The following is a 20653-nucleotide window of genomic DNA, read 5'->3' as shown; positions in this document are numbered from 1 at the left end:
AGTCAGTGATCCCGAATTTATGATCTGGAATTGATTTCTTAGATGGCGCCAGGTCAATTGCAACATCATCTTTTGTCACAAGGTGGAGCTATAGCTCAATACTGAGCATGTCTTCGGATTGCGCTCACTTCATTTAGATTCCTGCAGGTGGTGCTCAGGCTAACTGTTCCGTAAGGATTCTGTGAAGCAAGTACAGTGCAAATATCTTTGTTAGTTGTTTGTTAGTATTTGTATTCATAATCATATGAAAATTATTTTGGCATTATAAGGCATGCAGATCTATTAAGAATTAATATATACATGGTCTACCAACACAGTAATAGATACTGAACTTCTGTTACAGGGTCAAGTCCAGCCATGGAATTATTCATGTGTACTTGCTTCTGTAAGTTTCTAACCGTATTTAATTATACTTTCTAAAATGATAATGCATTAAGTCACTCTACAAAATAACATGCTCTCAATTGTTAATGAAGCACACCCACAACGTGTGGGTTTTCACTTCAGTGCTATAGAATATTGTATGGATGCTCATAATAGATATACATTAAAAGGTGTCTTTCTCTTCCGTGCTGTTGGAATGAGCTAATTATGTGAATGTGAGTGCAGTGCGCATTGCCCCATTGTTACAGTTTAAATAATTTTGGGTTATTTCCGTGCGCTCGCAGCCCTCTCCATATGTTGTACGCTGCCCACCCATCCCCCAGGGTGCACCTCTCACAATGCTTTCTCTTCTCTGCGTGCTCCTACACAGAACTGACTGGATGACTGTTGATCCGTTATCAGTGCCTAACACAGCAAATCCATGAAAACATTCAGTCCTCCAGGTGACATCAAAGCAACATGGGCCATGGGACTCTTGTATATTTTTGTTAAAATGCAAACGTATTTAGCGTGAGGCTATTGCACAATTGCGCACCACCCTGCTTTGAAATGCATACCTTGCACGGAAGTAACTAAATTAAAATCCATGCGATTTAGCAAGGTAGGCTTTCTACTTTCCACAAATGCTAAATTAACACTTATGGTCACTTATTGGGATTTGCTTTTTGGGTAGAGTTTTCAAGTGTTGAAAAGTGTCCCTATGCAAATGTATATGATAATGGTGGGTGATTTTTTACCAGTCGAGTTATGTAAAGCTTTCATCTGTAGAGCTTTCTGAGTAGGATGGCACTAAGCGGTTCTAGTGTCTCCGGCATGGGACTTGTCAGTGTGGTGCTTTATCAGTTTCCATCTGATCAGAATGCCGGCCAGTTCCAGGGAAAACATTACTGGTCTGAGAGGAAGAAAACAAGGCAGGATCATCTAGCCCACCCATGATTGCCCCTGCTCTTAGTACATGCCCAGCTCCTTCACAAACAGTTTAAATATACTGGGCTGCTCATTCAGTGCCTGCATGGTCAGATCTGAAATGAAAGCTTCTCAAACAGTTCACAGCAGAAAACATCTTCCCATGCAAGCACGTGTGAATGTGTGCATCCACGTTGTACAAGAAGTTGCCTTGAAATTTTGAGTATTTAATTTATTTGCAGTGCAAAAACATGGGTTATACAGTGCCCGTGGTCTTTAGATTGTAGCCCGAGGTCAACTATTCAACCAAAAGTTCCACTGTAAAAACACACACTTGTAAATAAACCCTTTTGAACTGCGGACCAGCAGGGCCAGAGGTTATGCTTGCCTTCAGGGCATTAATCCTTTATTAGCACGTTTAGGCTGTTCAAATTAAATTGGCTTGCTGCTGGCCGTTGCTGGAATGTGCTTTTATGTGGTTATTTTAGAAATCATGTTTGTATTCATGTTTTGTGTCAAATGTCAAGTGGATTTTATTTTATTTTTTTGTAGGAAATGTCAAGAGTTCAAATGACAAATCCATAACAAACACAGAGTTGTGACATACCTGTTTTTTCAGAAAACTTTAATTTATTTTTTGCATCAATTCATGTGAATCTTTTAAACATATTTTGTGCATATAAAACATTTTTTGCAAAGGATGATTCTAAAATGGAATTGAGTTTGAAACCAAGTGAATCCATGCAGAGGATTAGTTTATTTAAATGGAATGAATGTTATTCATGAATCAAAATGCTTATCTTATTTTTTGCTCTTTCCAAAACCTTATTGAACAAAATAATGTTTGTTTATCCCTGTACATTTATTCAAGTCAGGCATGTTAACATTGCCGAGTATAGGAAAAAAAGTGAAACCACCAAGAGCTAGAGCAAAATAATTTATCGCTTGAAACTGAGAGCTTGTAGATGTAGAAGAGTTTTTGGTTTCTTTCAGGTTATACATTATTCTGGTCACAAAATGTACACTAAATGCACAGTATGTACTGCAGGTCATTCGGGTACCAAATTCAACATTAGTATGCAGACATCACATAAATAATGTGACAGTCTTGTCCTGCAGAGTAATGCTTGGGAAATTGAGGCATGGAAACTTGATCTGACTCGTAGACTGGTGAGTGATGGAATTCCCTCTTCAGTATGTTGAAAGTCACATAGATACTATAATAATTATGTGACTGTATGCAATTCCTGCACACCATTCAACACTGTATACAGCATATTACAACTGTAGATATGTTGTGGCTATAGATTTTCAATGACTGTTGTTATGATCAGTGTTAAACCTTTGTATAGTAGCATGTTAATACAGTAGCATCCACTCTGACATGGATATCACAATTGTAGACCACCATGTTAGGTTTGGATTCCAACAACAGTCAATACAGGGTATTGTAGCACAGATTGAACTCTTTGTAAAACACTAAATCTTTGTTATTCATTTACTAAGGAAAAACATATTTAGTGCTTGAAACATTAAGCATGCTAACATCTATAATTCTCATATTTACTTGTTTATAAAAAAACATAGAAAAAAATATAATTCTTTAAATTAATTTACAGTTCATTGCTGGAACAGATCCAAGTCCAAACACTGACATTTGCCACAACATGGTTTTCAGTGGCATTGCAAACAGCAAAAGTAGAATACTCCTTACCTCTAATGAGAATGTCTTTTACACATCTCAGAAAAGACACATCTTTGGTCAAATGTAACCTTCCAAAATGGCAAAATCAAAAAGTAGAAGCAATATTCTAATGGAAATGGAATATATTTGAAAATATTTTGCAATAATCATGATCAATATATTGTAACAAATTACAATACATTAGCAAATGTACACTCAGTGGCCACTTCATTAGGTACACCAGCTTGTTAATGCAAATATTTAATCAGCCAATGATGTGGCAGCAACTAAATGCATAAAAGGATTCAGACGTGGTCATGAGGTTCAGGCGTTTTTCAGACCAAATGTCAGAATATGATCTAAGTGACTTTGAATGTAGAATGTCAGTACCTCAGAAATGTCTCCTGGGATTTTCACGCACAATTGCAGAGAATGGTGCAAATGGCACGAAAAACAAAAAAACATCCAGTGAGCAGCAGTTCTGCAGGCAGAAACACGCTGATAATGAGAGGTCAGAGGAGAAGGGCCAGACTGGTCAAAGCTGACAGGAAAGTGACAGTAATGCAAATAAGCACACATTACAACCGTGATATGCAGAACAGCATCTCTGAAAACACAATGTGTCAACCCTCTAAGTGAATAGGCTCCAGCAGCAGAATACAAATAAGTCTGAAATACCTAATAAAGTGCTCACTTGACTGTATGAGTGCTATTGCAATATATTGTACTTAAGTGAAATATATTTTCTATAATTTCACATATTTCCAATGTACACATTCCATTACCATAAGGGGATGGATACAAGAGAGAATATCTAGCTATAGCTCACTCAGCCAGGGGACATCAGTTACAGGACTACTGTTCTAGAAGCTTCTGATGTTTGAAATGCAGGTCAAACAGTGAAGAACATGCCTCTAATGTATTGTGGTGTGATATGGTATAGTGTTGGATCTACACCAGAAAGGTTATTCAATCTTCTGACCATCATGTATGCAGATATGAGGATGAGGGAGAGGACGGGGTGCTGGTATCACATGTTCAGATGTGAATCGTTAAAGGATAGGTTTATAACGCATGCAAATTACATTTATGGATAAAATCCTTGTTTTTTCTCCCATACAAATTTCCAAAGTTAGAAGTACATTGATAAAAGAAACCAGGCCTGAGTATTCCTTGCAGTCTCTTTCAAGAATAACTGAATGCTCCATAACCATGCTGGAAAACTGACAGAAAAAAGTAGAATTTTCAGTTTTTTTGTCAAATTTCCATGTTTCACTGAATTCCTGCACCCATAACTTGGTTTCATTTTGATAATTACTTGAAAATGCAGCCAAATGTAAATCGGTTTGCCAGGCATCATAACTGTACTTCCTTTAAAGGGATTAAACCTTGTCTCATGTCCCATTGAGTGAAACACTTCGGGGAAGAGCCCCTAATAGACATAACCTGTCGCATGGATGACTGTAGCACATGTGATATGTGCAGTTTGGTCCATATAGTTAATGCGGTTCATGCAGTTAAATCATTTATTTCCTGTGTGTAAGTGAGGCGGGTCCTGCCTTTAACGGCGTGCGTTTCATGCAAGTAAGCCCTGCACACTGTGGGAGGGCTGCTCTCGCTGTGGCGAGCGGTGCGCTGCGGTCGTGGTCGCGCTCAGGTTGCGGTGCAGGTTGGGGTTCTGGCTGTGCCGGTTCCTGCTCCTCACGGAGGAGAAGGAGGTGCTGCACCCGGGTACTTTGCACTTGTGGAGCAGTCTGAGGTGCACGGTTTTGTAGTGTGCTCTGAAGGTGCTCTTGTTGCTGTAGGCCTTGTGGCAGGCGGGGCAGGTGATGGGCGCGTCACCCGGCCGGGTCCCGGGGCTGTCGCCCAGGTTTGGGCTGAGCCCTTCCCTCAGCGGCAGGTCCGCCCCCTCCTGGCTGTCGTTGCTGTCCTCCCCGGCCCCGCCCGCTTCGCTGTCGCCGTCCGAGTCCCAGGGCGGCCGCGCGTGGCGCTCTGATTGGCTGGCGGACGTGGCACTCAGATCCAGCACTGCCTCCTGGTCCTCCTCCTCTTCCTCCTCCTCCACTGCAGGCCCCGCCATGCTGTCCTGCTCTGTGCTCAGTGGGTGCACCAGACCCATTCTGTGGTGTCCTTTAAAGATCACAGACTGCTGAGTCAGGGGCAGGGCCTGAGGAAGGCCTGCGGGCGTGTCACTGCAGACGGTGGGGACGGGGCCGACGCTGTCCGAGGCCCCACAGGGGTGTCCGCTGAAGCTTGCGCTATACCTAGTAGACACAAGATTAACATTTACTGTTCCTTCATCAAGTCTCACATTCGTTACATTACAAAGAGCAAAGCTCTCTTCTCCAGCATATTCTACGTACACTGGCTGGAGGCATGGCAGGACATGCGCTGGCTAAGGGCGAGGCGCTACCTGTGCTAGCGGAAGCCATGGCTGTACCTCACTGGCTGAGCCCAGAGCTTGGGCCTGTCGCTAAAATGCCATTAATGTAATGTAATGTACAATAACTTATTCACTACTAAAATGAATCATGTTTCACCACACAACATTAGAACGTAGCCCTACATATAAACTAAATATTTATACAAGCCGTTGACCAGGAATAATGAGGATTTCAATATATTGTAGAATATAAAATCTTGTGTTTGCCAATGTTATGAGTATAACTCAAATCTCTTAATTTTGTAGAAAAAGGCACACGTTTCTCCATTTCTAGCCTATGGGGAAATTTGAGTGGTGTGGTGCACAGGATGCCATATTGGTTCCTGTAGTTCATGGATCCAAACGTAAGAAAATCTGGTGCAACCCTCCCGTGGTGTCTCACCTGTCTCTGCTCCTGCTGATGGGAAATGTAGTGTTGCACCCGGCCCCAGTGCTTCCCTGTACCTCGTGGGGGCTACAGTAATGGGTCCTATTGCTGTGAGGGTGGGGCAAGATCTCCCCTCCATCAGAGTGAACAGACGGGGGCTGTATGTTAGGGGAGGGGTCGTCTCTGTCACCGGTTTTGGGGGAGCCCCTGAATGTCAGTCTCCTGAACAGGCCACCGTTGGCAGTGCTGTAGTCCTGCCCCCGGGCGTCTGTTTCGCAGGGCTGTGCTCCGTTCTCCAGGGGAGGGACAGCACCGTCGCTGACCAGGCTGTGGTGCTCGATTAATCTGAGGTCCTGGGGAGACGTGCTGGTGATCACGCCCCCCTCCTGTGCCTGCTGGGTCCTGGGCCCCGGGTCCTGGTGGCCGCGCAGCTCAGTGCAGTCCTGGTAGCAGGGCTCCGGCTTCTCACACGCAGCCCCGCTGCTGTCCGGCTGCTCCGCAGGCCCCAGCGCGGGCGAGGGCGAGAGACCCGACAGGCTCTCCACAGCCGGCTCCACCGCCTCCGTCTCGATCTTCACCGGCATGCTGGACTTGCGGGACTTCTTCTTGGGCACGGGGTCGGAGACGGGATCGGAGCCGGGGTCGACGGTCCTCAGGCCGCTGTGGGCCGGCACGGAGGAGGAGGAGATGAGGGGCAGGGAGGGCGGCGCCCCGGGCGTGTGGGCCAGCTCGGCGGGCGTGACCAGGCTGCGGTAGAAGGGCAGGACGGGCTGCACCGTCTTCAGGTTGGGGAAGAGGACGCCGTTGTGGCCGGTCGTGGGGAAGGCGCTCTGCAGCCTGCAGTCCGAGCTGCTCACCACGTAGCTGGAGACGGGCCGGCTCTCCTGGGCCTCCTGGCTCTCCGGGCTCTCCTCCTCGCCCTCGCTGTAGGGGGCCGGGGGCGCCTCCCGCTCGCGCCCGCCGCGGTTCATGGGCAGGTGCAGCCGGGGGTTGGGGTTGGCGCTGTGCCGGTTTCGGCTGCGCAGGGAGCTGAACACCATGTTGCAGCCCTGCACGGTGCAGCGGTGCTTGATCTTCAGGTGCACGGCGTTGTAGTGGATCTTCAGCGTGCCCTTGTCGTAGAACGTCTTCTCACAGGCGCTGCAGAAGACCCGGCCCTTCTTCAGGCCCGCTCCTGCCCCTCCCCCGGGGGCCCCGCCCTGCTCTGACGGGTGGTGCTTCCCCTCGGGGGACGTCTGCATGAAGTCGGAGGTCATGGAGGGCGTGGAGGGGGCGTCCGAGTACGCGTCGCTGGCAGGGATATCCTCGGCCTCCATTTTGGGCGTAGCGGCACCCAGGACTTTGGTGCTCTTCTCCGCGTCCGAGTCAAACGTGGTGGAGCTCGAGCCCACCAGGCCGGTCTCGGCAGAGAGTGTGGGGATGGGGGTGTGGGCGCCGGGCAGGAATGACCCAGGCGTGGAGCCCAGCAGGGGGGCGGGGAGCGAGCTCAGGTACTGGAAGGGCAGCAGGAAGGCCATGCTGCTGATGAGGTTCTCAAAGTGGTGGATGCTGCTGGAGGCTGGAGGGCCGAGCGGGGGCTCGATGCCGTGCTGGCCGCTGCTCTCGATGAACGCCCGGATGCCAGAGCTGGTCCTGCTGCTGGGCACCAGCACCGCCTGGCTCTCCTTGTCCTGCACGGCCATCAGCTCCACGATCGACTTGGTCTCCCCAAAGCGCAGGAACTGCTGCAGGGCTGCCATCTCTTCCTCCAGGGTCATAATCACCCAGCGGTCCAGAACCCTGCCAGTGACGTCCTGCCAACGCAAGGACATACACAATGATATTCATTCATTTAGCATATTGTGACCATGGAGGTTCTATCGGAGTCATTTTAAGATATTGATCTTCAAAGATGCCAAAGTGAATGGGCACAAAGCAGATACCTTTAAAACATTTTTTTGCCTTTTAGATGCATTTTTTCAAACTGTATTTTTGTGTAAAACTTCACACACATATTTAGTGATCTATAAACAATGTATTTATGACACCTACTTATTTTTGTCAGTTAGACAGTTTGTCAATTATAACCTTATAATTATGAGGTCTTGATATGTTATACAGCAACATGCAGTACGACACAGTGCATACAATTAGGTTTGATAAGCTAAGCATAAATATAAATTCAAAAGACAAATTCAAAAGTTGAAGCTACACATCATTGTAAAAACTCAATGCAGCAATGAATGTAATGGGCATGTAACAGTAAAATGAATGTAATAGGGCCATTCTGCAGGACTAATATTAAAACAAGGCCATAGTCAAAGAACTGACATTAAGTAACATCCAGCCTCATTTGTGTTAAAGTGAGAGATGGTAAAGTGTTCACGCAGCGGGGAATGGCCCTGAGATTCTCATGCCGCTCACGAGCACGGAGGAGAAGAAGACGAGGCTCCGCGGCGTTTGATCTCCATCTTAATTCTTCCTCATATAAATCATGTGGGTTTTTTTCCACTGCGTGTGGACTTCCACTCACAGAGGGAGGGAGAGATGATCCTGCATTGATTGCCCAGGCGTCCCCCACAATCCAACCCTAATTACGCACGAGTGCTACAAGTCTTTGAAAGTCAAGTAGCATTTCCATGCAGTGGTTGTGATAAATATTTCATTGTGTGGCATTCATTTGACGGCCTGTCCAGAATTTCCATTTTACATTCCATATTAGAGCGGCTCACATGAATTAAACGCAACAACCTGAATATTTCATGCTCTTCTAATAGCTCCTACCATGTGGGCGGCTCAGTGCCGGTCTTCGCTGAAGTCTTGTCTTTACAAAAGAGGTTTTGCGTTTGCGTTTTATCTCTCTGACACTCACCGAACATAAAAAATTCTACTATAAGAGGAAGTTATGGGAACGTTTCCCATAAATAAGAGTTAATATTTCATAACGGTGGTGTATGTGGGCAGTTTCGCAGCGCTCACCTGCAGGACGTATCCTCGGATGTAGTCCTGCAGTGTCCAGTCGAGGGCATTGAGGATCTGGACCACCTCCTCCTGCTTAAGCACGCTGAAGAGCCGGTCCAGCAGGATCTTCAGCCTCACCGGGACGGCCTGTGTGCCGTACAACATCAGGCTGCAGATGTCAAACACCACGCTGGAGTGCACTATCTCCACCTGGCCCCCCTGGTACAGGTGCTGAACCTTCAGCTTACTTAGAGCTGCCGAACGGGAACACACACACCCACAGAACAAACATACAGTGTTAACGGACAGATAGTTGGCATGTGGGAATAAAGCAGGTAAGGTGCCGGTGGAAGTGTCAGTTTGCTGGTGGAAGCGCTCCTCGTACCGTGTGCTACCCATCCGTGTTTGCAGTGCTCGCACTGTCGTCGTCTCAGCTTCCCAGGTTTAAAACTCTCACAGGAGCAGCTCACCAGGGTGCAGCATATAGCCTGCTGTACAGAGACACGACACGGTCATGAATAACGCTGCTGGAGCAGAAACAATCAAAAAATCAATAACTGTTGATACATGTGGAATTAGACAAAGCAAGCAGAAAATCCCTATTTACATGGCTGAAGTTCTAATGGAAGTGAAAGGGCAATTTCCAGAAGGTTTCAATTTACACAACTAGAATTACAGCGTGTTTTTTGTAAATGGCAGTAATGGTCTGAAATCCAATACCACACACATGGGAAGTGTCTGGAATGCTCTTCCTTGGTGGAAATGTAGAGGGAGTGGGAGCAGCCTTGTCATTCTTTTTCACCATTTCCTCCTCTGATCTGGTAAACCAGCCAGTACAGATGTAAGCCTATGGTGCACTTCTCTCTTAGCTGTGTATCTTCACACCCAAAGAGAAAATGCATAAATAATGCTGCTGCAAGCACTAGTATTTAAAATCTTCCAGTACGTTTATCAGTGTTATCAGTACGTTAACACTGAGTTTTTGGACCGATCAAGTCAATTGAAGAGAAATGATTGCTATGATTGATAATGTTGAGCCTCTGCATGGTAAATACGTGTCTTCATCTCTGGTAAACTGAGGTGGTTGTGTTCACTGAAGTGATTGAGCATGGCGTAGCGCTGACAGTAAATCTCTGTGGGCCGGCCCTGGGCAGCTCGTATGGTGCGTCTCCACTGTGAGCTCGGTCTGACTCTCACGTCTCGCACTCACCTGTTCCAGCACTGCCTTCTACACAAATCAATGCCTCGGGCACTTATCGGTCGGGAGTCATAGAGATTTTGTTCACCTAATGGGGCTTATCGCTGCTGAGAAGTGCTTTGATTTAACGTCTGTTTCACGGCCTTCCTGCGCTTCCTGTCTGCGGAGAAGACCAGCGAGCGGCCAGAAGAAACTTTTCATTGCCCAGCAACTATAGCAGCAGTAGATACGCTTAGGCTTCCTCTGTTCTGTGTGGGTCAGAGTTTTACCTCCAAGTGCATCATTGGAGTGAAAAGCATATCTGGGGGTGGGGGGGGGGTGTCTGTTTTTTTTGAGATGGTGGTCTTCTGTCACTGGATATGTAGCCTATTGTATATGTCATACAGGCTCTTTTATGGATTTCGTACAGTAATTCCAGATATAAACCCTTGTGTTAGGATACAACACAATGCCCCAGTGGATAATTTTATCTGCATGTCACCTTCCTTAACAACCATTAGGACCATAAACAAATTCCATAAATCACTTTAATTCTACTGTCAGAAAAACACTGAGACTAACCCTGATTTAGGAAAAGAGACTAAATACATTATTTAAGATTGGATTACAAGACACTTTAAAGGGAGAAGATAAACACTATGTTCGTAATTACTTGTATGTACACACTTACGCCTGTTCCAGGTTATCAATATTGCATGTTCAATGTGGTGCGCAATGGCAGAAAGCTTGAGGGCTCCTGGAGCGATCCTGATGAGGTGAACAAAGCGAGGCCTCTCACTCTGCTAATCAGATGTGACCTCTGACCGCTGCTTGAGTTTAATTAGCAGAAATACTGTAACACCGACCTTCCTGCTCAAACCACCTGATTTTCATTTAGAAGAATAAAGAGAGGTGAAAAAAGCCAAGCAGCTTACTGCCTCCAAATCCTGTCATCATGAAGCCAACAATGAGCACAGCCCAATTAATGGAATCCCATTACACACATGCAGCTCCTCAGCTGTTGGGTTCAATCTGCGTCTCCGTCAGTTTGGACGGAAACGGAGAGGTGCAATCGCCACTGCTCACCGCCGGCTGGAGCTTAGCTCAATTAGCTATTCACTTCATGCTCCTGGGCAACAATGTGAAGGAATCTTGTGCTGTTTTGTCTTTTCTTTCTTTGTCACTTCCTGTGACGAGTCGTTTCAAGGGACATCTCATCTGCATGACTGAAAACCAAGTATTTCACTTGGGGACTCCAGGTTTTGCTTTGATATGAATTAGATATAGGTATGAGATTGCGGTACTGTGAGTATTTCTTGAAAAATGAGGTCTTGTATAACCTTATATAATTCATTTTAGTCTACAGTTTCCAAGACATAATATGGCAGGAAATGACATAATGCAGTGTTTACAGACCAATTGTAAAACCATAGAGATGGAGAACTGGGCTTCTTTAAGATTATAAATCCCACAGTATTTCAATCCCACAGTAGATGTGGCATGCTTCAGCAAAATACTTAACCTGAACTGATTCAGTAAATAACCAGCTATACAGTATAAATGGGTCATGTGTAAAGAATGTAAGCCTTGCAAGTTGCTTTGGATGAGAATGTCTGCTGATGATTAAAAAATGTAAATCAATGTAAAAATCTATACGCATATTCTCTTATGTGCATTGTTGTAGGATATAACTCCCCAGAAAAACCCCTCTCCAGTAACAGATCTATAACAGAATATACTATATCTGTTAGGCTAGTTGGCTTTCCCCATATATCTTGTTCTTGTCAGCTGGTTTTTGTTTGAATTACTTCAATTATTTAATGTCAGCAAGCCAGGTTAAAAGTTCAGACCATTTTAAGCAACACCTGAAAATGCACTGAGATGCCCTGTTTGGAGGCAGTTTATGAATCAGTGTAGGTGTTTTTAGGTATTGGGGTGTGCGGATTAGCGCAGAGGGTATAATAAGGTGCTAGGATGAGCGGATGTATGTATAAGGAGGCTGATACTTAGCCTCAATGAGTACCACCAGTGGTAACTCAGTACCCATTTGTCACAAAGCAAATTGCATTGAGTACCATTAACTTAATGGCTTCCATCAGCAAATCAGTGCCAAGTGCCCATTCCTATAGCTCATTTAGAGCCTCCCACTGCATCTAAAAACAACACACTTTCATTGTGAGGACACACTTTCAATGGCCTCTGCATAAGACCACTAGACCACTCATATACTATACACAATATATACACATACATGTATATATGTAAGTCTGCATATTAGAGTACCTTCAAAAAATTATTGGCTCCTTAAAAAGCATGAGGATGTATAAAACGAACAACATGTTATATGCTCAATAAAATTGGAACAGGGGAAATTATATTAATTTACACTAAAACAATTAGTAATAAAACAGTAATATGTTTCTCAGAAAATAGGTGTCATAATCATTCACACCCCTGTTTTCAGAACTCTCTTTGCAAGGCTAAATCTACTGAGTATTCTTTTATGGTATTCTGATTTTCCCATTGTTTTAGCATGCAAAATAGCCAATTGCCTGTATTGTTTATACAGCCTCCTTTGCCAATCTTTTATGGAAGGTGTGAATAATTTTAGGGCACTGCAGTCTGAATGTTTATGCTGAGAGAGTGAGTAATGAGTTTAACAGGCAGTCATCCTCCATCCACTCATTATAATGCAGAGAATGTGGCGAGGAAGATTTTTTTTACTGTTATTGCTATCACTCATAGCCACTCCACTGCTTGGAAAATGGCATACAGATGTGTGGAGACTGTCGAGGTGTTCTTTCTCTCTCTGGCTGTCTGTTTGTCTGTCTGTCCCTTTCTTTTAGTGAGGAACTGCAGCATCTCATCTACACAGTAGTGTTTTCCAGCAACCTGAAACAACCTGAAACAACCTGAAACAACCCAAAAAATATGTACACTCTCCGATCTGACTGAACTTCCTGACAGCTGGTGTGGAGTGTGTGGTGTCAGGGTGCCGCCTTAGATTCTGCCCAACCCAGCAAACACCCATCACTCCAGGAAACCCGGAGAGACCGAGGGACATATAATAACAAACTGCAAACAGCAGCACTAAAAACACGGAACAGGGCTGCCATTTTAAAGGACCTGGTGATGGTGGTACTGCTGCAAGAATTATTGCTATGAGCAGCTTCTCACAGACAGAGAGCAAGAGTATGGACTAGACCTGATCAGTAGACTGCAGGCATAGACTGGAAAAAGCAGGCTTATTATTTTAGAATTTAATTCTAATTGAGTGTGGGCTATAAGAATGTGTGTCCCTTTCAAAACGAGACATGAAGGAGTTTATATCTTCACTGACTGACAGAGTAACGCTACAGTCGTTGTAATTACATAGACCAAGGAAACATAATTTCCTGGGTGACAGGTGATAAAACGTGCATGTTTTATTGTGTTAATAAAAGAATCTCAAAAAGAAGAGAAGAGGAAAACATAACTCTCTGAAAAGACACAGCAGATGCACTTTTCCTTAACAAATCAGACACATCTTCATACAACGGACACACCATAAATCCTGCGAACAGCCAGTGTGGCTAATTAGCAGTGAGTGGTAGGTTAGTGATACAGACTCAGGCTCCAGTCTAAGTGCTGTTTCAGCCTCACTTCACCACGGGCAAGAATACGCAGAAAAACCACGAGGCTACTCTACGGAACAAACTCGGGTGGAGCCGGAATCGATAACAACCTTTTCCCACACTGCTTTTGAAATTCACGCCACAGCTGAAGAAGACAACCGCGGTCTAACTGGAATGTGGTACGGACTTCACTCTACTGCCCTGCCCCTGCAAACTGTTCAAAGAAACAACCTGGCCAACCAAGGAACGCAAAAGAGAAGTGCCCTAACCAATACCCTCTGGCAAAGCTGGTGAAATGTATGGATTGTATTTCCATCATTTCCTGGCATAAAACATTACATGTTTATAAATGTTCAGATAAACCAAGTAGCCTTACAAGAAAAGATTGCCAGGTTGGATTACCTGAATAATTTAGCAGGATAAGAATTTGGGTCTGCACACTACCCTTCTGCCATTGCCCACAGTACAGTCACGTCCTTTCTAAGTTGTCCTTAATGCATATTTTGATTCATTGTTCCATCACAGGGAAAAATTACTTCAAATTCATGCATTTCTAAAGCTGGGAGACTGACAGGGGTTATGACCAAAGTGAATTTCTGGACAATTAAATGTGAGAACAGAATTAGCTGAAGTGAAATCACTTGTGATAAAAAGAAAAATTGCCTCTGACAGCCTTCAAAGACACCTCAAGGTGAGCCTCACAAAATGTAACATGAGAAAATAAAAATCCAAACCCGTAGCCATTCTCTGTCTCTGAGTTTACAGTGCAAACAAAGGTCCAGAAAATTGGTTATTCTAATCAAAATTACAAGCATGTATTCCTCTTTTCACTCAAACTTAAAACAGTAGTGACAGCACTTTACCTGTACCTTTAAAAAAGGTGACCATTTTAATCAGCTTCCACTTCAACATGGTCAGTGGCAGCCAAAACGGAAGCAATAAATTTGGAAGAACAAGTTAGAATGTTGCATCTGATTTTTGATCTCAGAGCGTTGTGCCAAACACTATTATATTCACCATATCCTCTGAAATATATCTTAAACAGCCGGAAGCTCCAAATGTACCTCAATGCATTGTCGAAACTATTCTGCTTAAACCTGCAGGGGAACTAGTTCATAAGTCGAAAGGTAAAACAAAATCACTTGCCATTTACTGTAGCACACACGCAATTCCTGGAACAAAAATGATTGCTGAGTCAAAACATTTTTGTCACTCTTGGTAACAGTATCTCTCCTACTGTGCCAGATATCTGCCGCCAGTATCCCTGAACAAAGTGAAATGCATATTATAGATACCTACACAACAGTAGTCGCCAACTTAACTAAACAGTTGCGTATTTTTGTCGGACAAAATACCACCCACGCTAGGCAACCCCTTGCCTCTTAGCACCACCTGTATTTTAATGTAAGCATGAAACACTGGAAGTAATATAGTTCTACTACCACAACAGGAATCCTAGACCTGCAGAGTACCATCATGGATAGCCTTGTAATGAATACGCTACCAGCCGTGGGTATTCATCTAAAGATTGCGAACTAAGAAACTTCGGCGCGCTCTTAAAATTACTTATCAACAGTCCCTGGACCAAATGAAACACTACGCGAGACCTTCCTGCGCTAGATTTGCGCACCGAAAAGCAGAACACTGTAGATAAAGAACAAAAATTATTAATGAAATGATTAGCTACAATAAAAAATCTCTGGATGAACGTCGCGTGATCACCTACTAAAACTCTTGGCAAATTTAACAGCGAGGCTGACAAAGTCAATAAATAGGCTTGTGTCGGTACGTGGACGGGAGTGGATGTATTCCAGTGCTAAAGTTTTTGAACTAAAGTAGACTATTCACAGTACTCAAAGGCAAACGTGTGCTGCACCGACTTCCCCAGCTTGTTCTGCGCGTACCTCCCAAATGAGAAAGCTTTACGCCCGTTTAAACACACGAGACGCTCCACGGTACGGTAACTTGTGACAACATTATCGAAATTGATAACGTTAATAATAAATGATCATTTCAAATGCCAATTTTTCTTTACCTCAGACATTCTCTTTAAATCGATGTTTCCAGGGTAACAGCGCAGCTTGCCATTCCGAGAGAGTCCTACAAAAGAAATGCCTCAAGCTTCAGCTCTCCTGTCTGTACAAGTATTATGCCAGAAATGCCATCGCGCACCGGCTCTCTCCACTCTCCCAGTGTCACACGCTCTCTCTCTCTCTCTCTCTCTCTCTCTCTCTCTCTCTCTCTCTCTCTCTCTCTCTCTCTCTCTCTCTCTCTCTCTCTCTCTCTCGCTGTGTGACACACACCACCCCCTCCTTCCCTTTTCGCTGTGGTCTGGGATCTAAACTACTCAAGATGTGCACTGTGTTGAAACTGGGCACAGGGGAGTGGAATCGGATCCTCCCACAGTCCCGGTGTTTTCTCCAGAGTCGCATCTCACCTCAGGGGCTGCTTCTCCCTGCAAGCCCTGGCCTGGTCTGCCCCCCCCCCCCCCCCCTCCTCTCCCCAACAGGGCAGCCCTCTCACAGCTGGCTGGGGGAGGGCAGGACACTCATCTTTCACAGAGATTTCATCAACAGGAATCACACAGGCTACAGGCGTTCTTCTCAATGCTCTCTGGACCGAGCCTGGGCTACTTAATGTGACACCTCACTGTACGCAGCCAACACTGGGCTGTGTGCGTTATTTGATTTTGCATGTGTAGCTTTGTGCCTGTGTGTGTGTGTATGTATGTGTCTAACGTATGTATGTGACTTTCTGCATACAAGTGTGGAGACGTCTGTGGCTCTGTGTGCGATGTGTGTCTGTGCAGGTGTATGTGAATGTGCTTTTTAACACCCCTGCTGTCGGTATATTCCGTTTTACCAGTTGCGTCAGTAGATACTAGATGTGACTGCTTTTGGGGTTGAAAAGGATTAATCTGAGTTAGTCTGTCAGTGATAAGGCTTGTAGCACTTTCTTAAAAACCTTAATAAGAATTGTTGCGTTATTTTTTTAGTAGAGGCAGTGAATTGTTGAGTGAATTTTAGAAATATTCATAAACAGTCATTATAACAGTTGTATATCGTTTTTTTTATCACTGCTATTATAACCAATCAGATTGTGAGATTTGTCCTTCCTGTTTTATAGATATTTGTTATTTCCCTGCACTGGATTGATATTTCTATCTCTTGTCCAGTACATGCCATGACCCTGACCAGGATGGATAGATGGATATTTGTTCTGCTAAATCTTTAAAGCTGAACAAACAATATCAGCAAGGTAATTTTCTAAGAAAGGGATAGTTGTTTGTTTTCATGACTAGGACAGATATTGAACTTGAAATGTGAAGCTACAGTATATAGTCTTTAGATCTGATGTAACACTGACATTTCCTCATCTAAATACCATAATAGTAGCTTATAAATATAGTAATAACATATTTATAATGACAGATATTGTAACAGGAAACAGCAGAATGACCCCCTTATAACTGTCTGCCATCAAAAAATAATGTTATTTTTAGTTTTCCATCAATTACTATATATTTGTAACGGTACACAGACTAGTAAATCTGCTGAAATGTGCAGCCAGATATTTCCCAACAACACAAAAGTGCAGTTGTATTGTAATTATGCCAGAGGACTGAACCACACATGGTAACTGGTTGAAACCCATTCACTGCGGACTACTGGTACTGCCCACTGACTACAGATAATTGTCTGCTACCCACCCCTTTACTCAGTGTGGCCAGAAATATATTATTTCTAAAACAAATATAATGTTCTTACTTTTTAGTTTAGTTTTAGTTTATATGCAGTGGTGTACAGACTCTGACAGGTGCAGTGGTTGATTTTTAAACAACTAGAAATCTTTATACATCGACAGATGGGCAGACAGAAACAAGCACACACATTTAATATTTCTAGGATTTCTCTGCTTTTTGAAGAAAATAAAAAAGATAAAAAAGAAAATAATAGAGCTGCTAAATTGTCTTCTGATTGGAGACTTTAAACTGAGAAGCCTAGTGCCTCTGCCTTCTTCTCCCAGATGAGAGGCAATAAGATGGGAGTAACTGGGCTCAACATGGGCTCTCTGGGGGTGAAAGGGTTAAGGGCGGGATTAAGGTGCTGAGCAGGAAGCTCTGAAATCTACAGCTAATGGGAACATGTCCTCAGAGTATGACTTTGAAAAAGGGTGCAACTGCGGCTTGAACAAAAACACTTTAGTTCTGATGCAAACCCTTAGGTGTGGTTTCAAAATCTAGCAAGTTTTAACAGGTATGTTTTGTCTGACTCCAGGACATCCATAATTAGGTAGAAGTGGTAAAAGAACTCACCCAAAGCTGTTTTCTCAATGTGAAAGTGACCAGGTTTAAGCTTTAAATACACATAAATGAACTATCATACAATATTTGACTAAATATCTAGAATTCACATGTAGTGACCATGCAGGGTTGTTTGTTTATGAAATCATTTGACAGGACAGAATATTAAACCCTTCCATATAGGAGTAGAAAGGACAATACAGGGCATCAAAGGTTCATTTCCATGTTTTTAGTTCATGTTTTTATCAAGCTGAGCTCAGAAAACATACCAACCATGTACCAGAAGATAAGCCTCAAGGCATGTAGCCAAAATGTTGTGAAACTCATGTGAGAGTGTGAGGGGAATGACCCTGCATGGACTAACTGGATTACGCCGATGCTGTTGTAAAATGGCTGTTTTCACACATGTTCCTTGCGGCCACAGCCCTGCGCTGTGTTATCTGCCTCAGGGCTATGTGTAAACCTGTAGCTCATATTAAGTCAGGGCTCGGCTGAGGAAATGCTTCCTAATCTAGTTCCTAAATGCTCTGCGCAGGTTACTGAAATTTCAGCAATACTTTGGAATGATGCCTCCTGTATAATCATGATGGTGTCTCCAAACTGGCAACCACGAGACTCCTGAGCTTCTCTGTCATTGCTCACTCACATGTGGTTGAATTTTGCTGGCAGGTAAACCTTACCTGAACTGTATTAGTCACATGAATTCTGGCCCTAAAGTCCATAAATGTATGAAAGTAAATTACAGAGAAAGTCCGAACAGTAACAATATGGTCACTGAGCTGGATGCCAGATAAGCTGTGTCTGGACAGAGGTGAATTTCCCCAGAACTACCATAATTCCTCCTCAATGATAAAGGGAAAAAGAGGCTCCTAAACCTTGAAGAATCATTACAATCTTGAAATTCAAGTACATTAGTTAGGCTGTGCTTACAATGTTTATCACGAACAGTAGAGTGATTGAAAACCCTTTCAGATTACATGGGGGGAAAAGACTGAAAACAAAACCTTTAATTGATGTGACTAACAGTCACCGACCACCCTCCAGCTTTTTGTACCCTTAGCGGGAAAAGTTTCTAAAATAAACATACCTTAGTGTCTTTTAAAAAAGGCTCGTAAAAAAATCTTCATGGTTCATTTCACAGAAAATGTAGAATCCAAGACCTTCTTTTCTTCCCAGCATGCACGTAGAATGACATCACAGTGTTACCCACTCAGCACTTCCTGTCTCGCAGGCTGTGTGGTGATGAGGGCGCAGGGGAGTGGAGACAAGGGAGATTAATTCTCTTCCACACAGGGCAGTCTGGTATTGATTAGTCACATCCCACATCAGGCTCTGAGATGCTTTTATATTCACAACATGTAATGGGTACATTACAGGCATATCCCTTTATATCTGACACTTGTTTTGTCTCTTACGAATTACTCTCTGAATAACAACAATGTATAATGGCCCCTTAAGAGGATTTGGGCACAGGATGAACAACTTTATCAAAGTTCCAGCCAAAGTGCACGGTGGGAAGTCATCAGAGAAATCATACTGCTTAAGCATTTGTGATTCAGACCCCACTGAGTTCAATGTACAATCGGTAATTTCAGACTTCTAACGGTCAAGAGAGGAATACCAGTGACAAACACCTTCAAACCACAACACTGTTTATCCCTCTCCCTTCTCTGTAAATGCACTGATGTTGAAACGCTATTGGCTGTGGCAATTAGAACCAATTTTCATCCAATGAGCTTGAATTATTGTACAGATAATGATAATGTTTTGGTACAGAGTGTCGGGCCGTCAACTGTATATTTTGAAACCCGAATTATGAACACAGGCAGAGGGTGAGTCAACATGTCAGTGAGCCTTTTTCAATGATAGGAAGGGATTTACAATGGTCTCGTAATAATGTTTTAACACAAAAAGCTGACATATTGTACCTTTAAGGGCTCAGAGTTACTGTCTCTGTCGTTAGGCTGTTGCCATCTCTCTTCACAAGAAGTCCATAGAGATAAGTGGCAACAAACATATTAGGACCAGGACCAGGGAGTTCTCTTCCATGGACAAGACAAAGACATGATAATGGTCATGGAATTGGGAAACTCACTGGAACTGTACTTCCCTCTAGGGTCTTTCAGCGCACTTGTCCCTGGCTGTGGGTATGCACTTTGTATATCGCTCTGGATAAGAGCGTCTGCCAAATGCCTGTGATGTAATAGAACTACATTCATGCTAGTAAAATCAATTAGAGACTTTCTATGCACCTTTACATGCCACAAGTAACACAAAATGCAGTTTTTCTGAAATGCGGTGTTACTTTTACGCCAGATGTAATGGGACACACACCTTCCAAAAGGTTCAACTTTTGTCTCGTCAGACCACAGAGTATTTTCCCAAAAGTCTTGGGGATCATCATGTTTTCTGGCAAAATTGAGACAAGCCTTAATGTTCTTTTTGCTCAGCAGTGGTTTTCGTCTTGGAACTCTGCCATGCAGGCCATTTTTGCCCGGTCTCTTTCTTATGGTGGAGTCATGAACACTGACCTTAACTGAGGCAAGTGAGGCCTGCAGTTCTTTGGATGTTGTTGTGGGGTCTTTTGTGACCTCTTGGATGAGTCGTCGCTGCGCTCTTGGGGTAATTTTGGTAGGCCAGCCACTCCTGGGAAGGTTCACCACTGTTCCATGTTTTCGCCATTTGTGGATAATGGCTCTGACTGTGGTTCGCTGGAGTCCCAAAGCTTTAGAAATGGCTTTATAACCTTTTCCAGACTGATAGATCTCAATTACTTTCTTTCTCATTTGTTCCTGAATTTCTTTAGATCTCGGCAGTAATCAGGCCTGGGTGTGG

At 43.8% G+C, this 20653-nt stretch overlaps 1 protein-coding gene across 1 annotated transcript; it reads right to left on the bottom strand.

Moving 5' to 3' along the window:
• Nucleotides 1-1947: 1947 nt before the first annotated feature.
• Nucleotides 1948-15671, bottom strand: LOC133111074 (zinc finger protein basonuclin-1-like). Its single transcript, XM_061221233.1, has 5 exons — nt 15551-15671; nt 9110-9215; nt 8743-8978; nt 5800-7577; nt 1948-5238 (listed from the first exon to the last, which is right to left on the bottom strand). The coding sequence occupies exons 1-5, from the start codon at nt 15557-15559 to the stop codon at nt 4551-4553; spliced, it is 2817 nt and encodes a 938-aa protein (XP_061077217.1). The 5' UTR covers nt 15560-15671; the 3' UTR covers nt 1948-4550.
• Between the last annotated feature and the right edge of the window lie 4982 nt (nt 15672-20653).

The sequence above is a fragment of the Conger conger genome, chromosome 15 (genome assembly GCF_963514075.1).
Source record: "Conger conger chromosome 15, fConCon1.1, whole genome shotgun sequence".
NCBI classification, from domain to species: Eukaryota; Metazoa; Chordata; class Actinopteri; order Anguilliformes; family Congridae; genus Conger; species Conger conger.
The sequence above is the reverse complement of the archived record's forward strand: the minus strand, read 5'-3'. Positions and strand labels throughout refer to the sequence as shown.